The sequence below is a fragment of the Muntiacus reevesi genome, chromosome 2 (genome assembly GCF_963930625.1).
Source record: "Muntiacus reevesi chromosome 2, mMunRee1.1, whole genome shotgun sequence".
Taxonomy (NCBI): Eukaryota; Metazoa; Chordata; class Mammalia; order Artiodactyla; family Cervidae; genus Muntiacus; species Muntiacus reevesi.
The window spans coordinates 264,016,292-264,025,384 of record NC_089250.1 but is presented as its reverse complement, the minus strand read 5'-3'; the positions used below and the strand labels follow the sequence as shown (position 1 = coordinate 264,025,384).

Below are 9,093 nucleotides of genomic sequence, written 5' to 3'. Positions count from 1 at the left end.
CTGGAGTGGGTTGCCATGCCCTTCCTTCTTCAGGGAATCTTCCCCACCCCCCGCCGACCCAGGGATCAAACCCAGATCTCCTGCATTGCAGGCGGATTCTTTACCGTCTGAGCCACCTGGGAAGCCTGAAGAAGGTGAGGGGACAGGGAAGAAAGCAAACCTCTGGCCTCAGAGCAGGTCTGGCCGAAAGTGGGGAGTCTGCAGACTCAGCAAGTCTGACTGGAAGACGCAGACTCACAGCAGGTCTGGCCGGAAGTCTAAGGGGTACGAGGCCCAGGGCAGGCTCTGGCCTTGCCACACACTGTCCCTTAGGCGGGACCTCCCTTTGTGACCCCCAAGATTACTGAGAACTGTTCACTGCCATCTTACAGAAATGCTTCTGAATCTTTTGTCTCATCCCGCCCTCCCGACCTACGTGGAGGACACCCTCCTAACTGCCCTCCCCTGCCAGGCAACTGGCTTTTTCCCTGCCTTGCCACAACTTGGCATGCCCGTGTCTGTCCCCTCCCCGCGATTCCCAGGGGACTGCTGGTTGATGCGGGGTTCACTGGAAGAGGGAAAGTGGGGGCTGTGGTCAGACAGGGCACAAGACCCAGGGCACAAAAGCATGAGACAGCACACAGCTCAGTCCAGGACAGTTGGAGCTGGAGTTTCTTCCTTCCCCTCCCCCAACACCCCCCAGCCTGGGCACAGGCAGAGCCTGCAGGCTCCCAGCCCCTCGCTGCCACCTCTGGCTGGCCTAGGCGCCAGGCCGGGACCACTGATCCGATCCATCTGGGAGCCTGCGGCTGGGGCTGTCGAGGGAGGCCTGAGCCAGCACGCTCTGGGCATCACTGACAGCCACGCCCAGGGAGGTGCGGAGCATCCAGTACACAGTGGCGAAGGACAGGCTGCAGGAGGCCAGGGAGCCCAGGATGGGCACGTCGAGGAGCTTCTGGCTGAAGGCCAAGGCATCCCCCGAGGCCTGACCCAGCAGCTCTGCCACCAGCGCCTCGGTGACCTTGGTCTTCGGGCCCTGTAGCGCCTGCAGGATCTTGTGCAAGGGCTGGCCCGTCTGCTCCCCCAGCCTGACCAGGGATCCCCCGTCCAGGCCGAAGCTGTGGCGGTAACCCTCCAGGGCCCGGGTGAGCATGTATAGGTCACACGCCACCTCCGGCAGGCCTGGCACGGGCCTTGGGTTGGCCCCGCAGGCCACCGTGGCCACCAGCCAGATGTGCTGCCTCAGCGAGGCCGCCTTCCGCTCCAGTGTGGGCTTGGAGACGTTGGGCAGGGCCACCAGGAACGCATGCCGCTTTTGACTCTCAAGGTCCCTCACCATCGACTCCTCCAGCAGGCAGAAGTCATACTTGCCCAGGTCGAACATGGACAGCAGGAAGACCTCGGGGTCCCTGAGTCCCTGTGCTGCAGGGGACAAGGGCACCTTGGGTGAGTTTCCCCACTGAGCAGACCCAGGTGTCCTGACAGCTGCCCGTGAGTGGATGGGGGGGGCTGGGGGTGAGAGGGAGGGGGGGTGGCAAGCTGCGTCTACACAGCTCGTGGCTTAAGAGCATCAGCCCTGAAGCCAGGCTGCTTGAGTTCAGATCCCAGCCTCCCTCCCTACTCCCTGTGTGGCCTCAGGCTAGTTACCACACCTCTCTGGGCTTCCATGTACTTATCTGTAAAACAAGAACATGAGTGTACCTTCCTCCTAGGGATGTTTAACGAGCTGTGAGCATGGTGCCTGGCCTCTGGGGAGCCCTCTGGCCCCCCGCCCCAGAGATGTGTCAGCATGGGCATGGGTGCATTGCATTTGCACTGCCCAGTGGGACTTCCCAGGTGGCGCTAGTGGTAAAGAACCTGCCTGCCACTGTGGGAGATGTAAGAGACTGAGGGTTCGATCCCTGGGTTGGGAAGATCTCCTGGAGGAGGGCATGGCAACCCACGCCAGGACTCTTGCCTGGAGAAGCCCCATGGACAGAAGAGCCTGGCAAGCTACAGTCCATGGGGTTGCAAAGAGTCGGACACGACTGAGCGACTTAGCATACACATACCCTTTCTTTTCTTTAATGCAAGTGACTGGTCTCTGTCATCTGTGATTGAAATGGGAGCTGTAAGTGGCATTTCACCAACAGGGGCTGCATAACTTGGGTGGCCTTACCCACCTTGGGCCTCAGGGGGAAGATGCAGGGGAAGCGGGGTCATCCCTCAAGAATCCAGCCCCCCCAATCAATGAATAAATAAAATAATTAAAAATAAGATAGATAGGAATTTCCAGGCAGCCTAGTGGTTAGGACTCAGTGCTTTCACTGCAAGGGCCTGGGTTCAATCTCTGGTCAGGGAACTAAGATCCTGCAAGCCGCATAATGCGTCCAAAATAAATAAATAACCCAGCCCCCCAGAGCCTGCCCCTCACCCTCCAGCCGCTGCACACAGTCGTCCCGGATCTGGTTGAGCACCCTCTCCTCCGAGAAGGAGCTGGGGCGGCGGCTGCGGGAGGCTGCGATGTCCACGTCCACCTTGGAGCGAATGTAGTAGAAGCGCTTGCCCCATCGCAGGATCTCGCGAGCCAGCTCGGTGAGGTCGGTGGTGAAGCTCTCCGAGGTAATGATGAGGAAGAAGTCATACCGGAAGAGCTGCACCCGCTGGAAGTATTTGTCAGCCTGGAAGGCGGGGGTGCCGACACCCGGCAGGTCCCAGAAGACGACATTGGGGTACTTGGGATGTGGGTACGGTGTGGGGTCCACAGTCATTTCCACCACGCCCGTGCAGGCTGAGTTGGGGTCCTCGTCCCCCAGCCCCCGGATGGCGTTGACGAAGGTGGACTTGCCTGAGCCCATCCCCCCGGTGACACCGATGTCCAGCCGGATGTTCTCCAGAGAATGAAGCGTAGATTGTAACTTGGCGGCGACTGCTGGCAGGTCCCCCACCTCAAAGGCCTCCTTCAGGGCCCTGGTGCCCTTTGAGAGCTCCAGGATCTTGCACTGGCTGAGGCATGATTGGAAGACCTCTCTGGCCATGGGCTGCCTGACCCCTAGTTCTCTGTCTTCAGGACTTGATGACCTTGGACAGGGAAGGGAAGGGAGTGTTTCCACTCTGAGTTGCCCTATCTTCTCTACATCCCTCAGCTTGCCCAGAGTATTTGTGGCATCACCAGTAATAGCGCTGAGGGTATTACAAGATGCCAGGTCTGGTGCTAAGCGCTTTATTTTAGTTCACATTTACTCATCACCGCCAACTTCTCCTGAAGTACCCACAAATCCTCAAACAAGCCGGAGAAGAAGTTTCCCTCCCTTGTTATCCACATTTGGCACTGAGAAAATAAATGAGGCCCAAGGTCCTCCAGCTAATGCGTGGGAAAACTGAGAATGGGGCTAAGGTCTTCTGGCCCTAGAATTCAAAGTCTTAACTTTGAGGAAGGGGGCAGGGGTTTTACCATGCGCCCGGCACCAGGATTAAGAGCTGGAACCTCCATCACTGGTAGTCATAACTAGGGTTTATTTGAGGTTTACCCGGGCCAGCCACTGTTCTAACCACGTTCACGATTTTGTCAAGTCCGTATGATGGACGGGGCAGCCAGCTCACATCCTGGGATTGTGTGACTGTGTCTGGTCCCAGCTGTGCCAGGGATCTGCAGGGGTGACACCAGCCAAGTCACAGCCCCACTGGGGCTTTTATTTTTCCCTCTGTGAAGGGTGGGGGGTGCCAGTTTCCTCACCTGTGGAATGGAAAGATGACTCCTCAGAACCGTCCAAGTCCTACTGTTTTAGGAAGACTCGGGGTCTTACTGCTGACGAGGTTCAGGCAGAGGCCATCTTGGGAAGGGCAGGGAGCATCCGGCTGCACTTGATCGTTATCTGTAGGTAGCCGTGGGAGGGTTCTGAGCAGGGAAGGAAGAGGCCCACTGGGGACGTTAGCAAGAGCCCTCCTGGGAATTCCTTGGCGGTCCAGTGGTTAGGACACCACGCTTCCACTGCCAAGGGCCCAGGTTCGATCCCTGGCCGGGGAACTAAGATCCCACAAGTCTCGTGGTGAAGCCAGTAATTTTTTCCAAAGAGCCCTCCATGACCTTACAGTGCAGGAGACTGGGGCCTGGGAGACAAGGCGGGGGCGGGGGCAGGACCTGGGTGGGCGGGGCCAAGAGCTGGAACAGGGGCCGGGGGTGGAGATGTGAAGGGAGAGATAGAGGCAGAGGGACAGGACAGAATGAGGCCACCAGCTGGAAACAGGGGAGAGTGGTCACCCAGGCTGTCTCTTTTAACCTGAGGCCCATTATACTGAGAGCATGCCCAACCTTTCCATCTCAGCCACTTGGGGCCAGTGAATCCGAGGGTCCACAGATATAGGGATGTGGGCTATGCCTTTCGAGAATGGATTTGGGAGAGACCACCTTTCTCATGCATCTGAGAAATCCCTACCATGGGAATTTCCCCCTGGGGGTCTGGAATATCCCTACCATGATCCTTTGTACCCTCTTTGGTGCAGAAAGGTCCATGTGAACCCCAAATAGTCCTCGCAGAGCCAATGGGAGGCCTGGGAAGACAGGAATCTTTTTGCAAAGCACAGAGTTTTTCAGCAAAGAAATTTTAACACCCCAGGTAAAAGTGGATCCTCTTAGTCCATTTCCCAGTGTCAGGGGTAATTTGAGGCCCCTAGATGGGGCTAGAGGAGCTTCCCAGGTGGCACAGTGGTAAAGAATCTGCCTGCTAATGCAGGAGACGCAGGAGATGTGGGTTTGATCCCTGTCAGGAAGAGCCCCTGGAGTAGGAAATGGCAACCCGCTCCAGCATTCTTGTCTGGAAAACTTCATGAACAGAGGAGCCTGGCGGGCTGCAGTCCATGGGGTCTCAAAGCATCATATATGACTGAGCACGCACATGCACACACACATATGTACAACGAGGCTAGAACTATCATCAGGTCCTGGAACAACTCAGGGAGTGTTAGTGAGGCCATCTCTACTGCACCAGAACCACCCTGTGAATTCCTCAAATCCCACCCTTCCCTGGACCCTTGTCTCAGTCCATGGATGCTCTTGGGGCAACCCCTGTCCTGCCCAAGTGCCCCAGTCTGGTGATTCCTTTTTAAACATGTGTGACCCTCAGCTCAGCATGTGAGTTTGGGTTTGAGCAGATAAGGGTGTCAGATTCACTTCTGCATCCAGCTGGAGAGCCCAGCACAGAGCGAGGGGCTGTGCCAAGCAGTTGAGGTCCCAGGGTCACCTCATTGTGTTATACACCCTGTGTCTTCTGCACCCAAAGCCTCGTGCAGCTCCAGAAATCCCAACAGGCACCCTGTCAGACCTATGGCCTTATAGCACCATCCCCAAAATTCATGCCCAGCCACGCAGCTAGGCACACACAGACCTGGAACCCCAGTCTCAGCCAATCACTCACAATCTTAGACCCACCCACAGCATCCAAATCACCAAGGCTTACCAAGATCCCTCCCAATCAGACACACCAGCAAGCTCATTCCCGCATGCATCCACATGCAGACACACCGGCCATCTTTCTGAAATGAGACCTGTTCCAGGGGGCTGGTGCCGTCCCAGCCTTTCTCCGTGGATGCTCATAGAAGCGCCCGCCCACCCTCTCACCACCTCCACTCCATTCTGTTTCCCCAGCCCTGCACAGAGGCCAGTCCGGTGGCCACCTGGCCGCCCCCTCCCTGCTCCCCACCCCCCATCACTCACAGGCAGCAGGGCTGGCTCAGGATGTCCCCTCTCCCTGGCATCTGTTTCACCCAGTTGGTTGCTAGGCACTATTGTGCCCAGCCCGGGTACCCATTGGCTGCCCCTCCCCCACCAGAGCAGGCCTTTGGAGTTCTCAGAAAGGGACAGAGACTGCAGGCCCCAGGGCCCATTCAGCCACCCACCTATGTTGACAGTGGGCTCCTGGCTTGGGTCCCAGCCAGGCTATCCTGTTGCCCCAACGCCCCCCTCCACTTGGGGATCAGGGGGAGAGAGGCTTTTTTTTTTTAAAGAGTCCTGCCCCACCCCCATCCACACGTTGAACCTCTGCCTCCCAAGATCAATTCCTATCCCCGGTTAGGGACTTGGCCGCGGGCCTCCCTCCGCCTGCCTCCCTCCGCCTGCCCCACCCCGTCCCCACTCAGCAACTGCATCTCATTTTCACCACATTAGACCTTTTTTGAGTGTTCGGTGGGTTTTCAAAAGGCTTGGTTTGTGGGTGAGGCAGTGGGTAAGGGCTGCACTTTCATTTGTCTTCAGACAAGTCTCGCTTCTTCCAGCTGTCCAGAATGTACTTAAGGAGGAGGCCAAGCTTCCGGCGGGTCGAGAGCGGGGCTTCCTCCATGCTCCCCTCCCCGGATCCCCGCTTCTCAACACCGTTGTCACCAGCCGCCTCCAGGCTGACATCGGGCTGAGGGTCCTCCTCCTCCTTCTCTTCCAGGGCCTTGATGCGGACGCGCTGGGCATCCTCGGCCATCTCGTTGAGGCAGCCCTGAAGCATGGTGTAGACAGTTCCGAAGCTGATGCCGCCGGCCACCAGCGTCCCGAACACGGGGATACCCTTCTCAAAGGCCCGGGCCACCCTCATGGCACCATCGGACGACTGGGAGTAGAGCCGCAGGACCGTCTCGGGGGAGACCTCGTTGGCCAGCGGGGAGCGGATGACGGAGCGCAGGTCCCCTGCCTGTTTGCCCACCTGCTCGGCCAGCTTGGCCAGCGAGTCGTCGTCCAGGCCGAAGCTGCGGTGGTAGCCGCGCAGCGAGCGGATGAGCAGCGCGTCGTCGTAGGCGGCCGCCAGCCCGGGCACGGGCAGGGCCTGGATGACGCCGGACACCAGGGCCGTCTTGAGCACCTGCTCTTGGAGCATGTCCTTCTTCTTCTGCAGGGCCTCCAGAGAGATGTCCGGCAGCGACAGCAGGCCGGCGTGGCGCCGGTGCGCGGGCAGATCGTGCTCCCAGGTGGACATGAGCAGCGGGAAGTCGTAGCGCGCGGGTGAGAGGTTGGACACGAGGAAGACGCGCGGGTCGTGGACGCCGGCCCCGCGCAGCCGCTCTGCGCAGTGCTCGCGGATCTCGTGCAGGACCGCCCCCTCGCTGAAGCCCGAGGGCCGCTGCATGCGCGTGGCCGCCAGGTCCTCGTCCACCTTGGTGCGCACAAAATAGAACTTCTTGCCCTGGCGCAGGATCTCGGAGGCCAGGCGGCTCTCCACCGCGCCGCAGCGGCGGGGCGAGACAAGCAGGAAGAAATCGTAGCGGCCGAACTCCACCTGCTTCAGGTACTTGTCGGCCGAGCAGCCGGGAGAGCCGGCCCCTGGCAGGTCCCACAGGGTCACGTCTGGAAACTGCGGGTGCGGGTAGGGCGAAGGCTCTATTGTGGTCTCCACCACGCCGGTGAGGGCCGCGTCGGGGTCCTCGGCGCCCAGGCCGCGAAGGGCGTTGATGAGGGACGACTTGCCGGCCCCCGATTCGCCTGTGACGCCCACCTCCAGCCGGGTGCAGTCCGAGGAGGCCAGCAGCTCCCGGAGGCGGGAAGCGGCCTGGGAGATGTCGCCCGACTCGAAGGCGGTGCGCAGGGCCTCCAGCTCTTCCTTGGCCATGAGGATGGTGGTCTCCTCCCCGGACACCGCTGGCAACTTCGAAGTAGCCATGGTGACTGGCGGGTCAGAGGGTGCGGGGGCGTGGGGGAGAGTCACGGACGGATGCGTGGTCCTCAGTGTCTGCAGGGGAGAGAGCAGAAGGGAGCCGCTCAGGCCTCCTGGAACTTGGCGTGGGGCGGGGAGAGACACCCCAGGGCTATGAAGGAAGTCTCTCTGGAGCCCCACAGCCCTCTCCTTTAAAAAAAAAAAGAAACCGGAATACCTTTTAGACAGGAAGTAGGGAGGGGACTTTGGAGTCTGGTGGCCCCAGGTTCCCATCCCATTTCTGCCACTAACCTGTGTGACCTGGGGCAGAACGAAGCACCTCTCTGAGCCTGTTTGATTCTTTGCATAACGAGTGTAATGACTGACCTGCCTCCCGAGGCACCGAGGAGTCTTCGGGATAACCCTAGGAACTCCCACCATTTTATGGGCAGCTTCAGACCCATGCTGTCACATGGGGCCCCACGTTAAAAGGCCCAACTCTTCTGGGACTTCCCTGGTGGTCCAGTGGTTAAGAATCCACCTTGCAATGCAGGGAATGGGGTTCGATCCCTGGTTGGGAAACTAAGATCCCACATGCTGCTGGGCAACTAAGGCTGCATGCCACCACTAGAGAGCCCAACTGACCCAACACACAGCTAGATAAATAAATTTTTAAAATGAAAACAAAAAAAGCCCAGCTCTTGCCTTAACGCTCTTCTGACATTGACTAAAATTCTAAACATTCGAAGCAAGGGTGCTGCGTTTTCATTTTGGACTGGGTCCTGCAATTTGTGTATGTAGCCAGGCCTGCAGTGGAAAGGGCTTTAGCTCAGCTCCTGGGCCCAGGCAAAGGGGGCGGTGGATCTCCCGCTGCTGCCTCTTGGGTGATTAGAAGCAGCAAGAAGTGATGGCCAAGGGGACCCAGACCCTGGAGCCGCACTGCCTGGGATTCCATCTGGGCGGGCCCTACCACATACCAGCTGAGAGACTGGGGGCAAGTTGCTGCCTCACTTTCCTCATCTTACAGATCAAAGCCATCTGCAATCCTTATAGCAGACCACCTCCTAGAGCTTTTGAGAATGAAATGAGTTCATCCAGGAAAAGCACTTAAAATAGTGCCCGACCCAGTATCTGTCCAGCAGAACCCATTGTGAATTTCACCTCAGAGGCCAAGTACCTTTAGTATGGCCTTGAGCTGTGATATAATTTTACTTTGATGTGCATTTTGAATTTCAGCTACACCTAGATAGACGTAAAATGATAATTAAAATGCTGTAGCCCACTTATCTAATGAAATCAGCACCCAGCCACTATTTTGTTGACTATGAGAAAGTTTATGTTAATTTTTAGGGTTTGATAGAATATTTCATGTGTATTACAGGGGTATTCATATGCTATGTCTTTAAACTTTATTTTCAAAAGCTTAAGGCCCAAATATAAACTTCTCTGGGGAAAAAAAAAATAGTGCCTGACCCAGAGCAGGTCGTCTGTGCTGTCAGCATCATCGTTATCATCATCAGTAATA

At 57.7% G+C, this 9,093-nt stretch overlaps 2 protein-coding genes across 2 annotated transcripts; both read right to left on the bottom strand.

The window, feature by feature from the left end:
* Positions 1 to 739: 739 nt before the first annotated feature.
* On the bottom strand, positions 740 to 5,664 carry LOC136159229 (interferon-inducible GTPase 5-like). Its single transcript, XM_065921188.1, has 3 exons — positions 5,576 to 5,664; positions 2,393 to 3,039; positions 740 to 1,401 (listed from the first exon to the last, which is right to left on the bottom strand). The coding sequence occupies exons 1-3, from the start codon at positions 5,662 to 5,664 to the stop codon at positions 740 to 742; spliced, it is 1,398 nt and encodes a 465-aa protein (XP_065777260.1).
* Positions 5,665 to 6,149: 485 nt separating this feature from the next.
* On the bottom strand, positions 6,150 to 7,950 carry LOC136158809 (interferon-inducible GTPase 5). Its single transcript, XM_065920626.1, has one exon. It carries the CDS (start codon positions 7,860 to 7,862, stop codon positions 6,195 to 6,197), a length of 1,668 nt encoding a protein of 555 aa, XP_065776698.1. The 5' UTR covers positions 7,863 to 7,950; the 3' UTR covers positions 6,150 to 6,194.
* Positions 7,951 to 9,093: the final 1,143 nt, after the last annotated feature.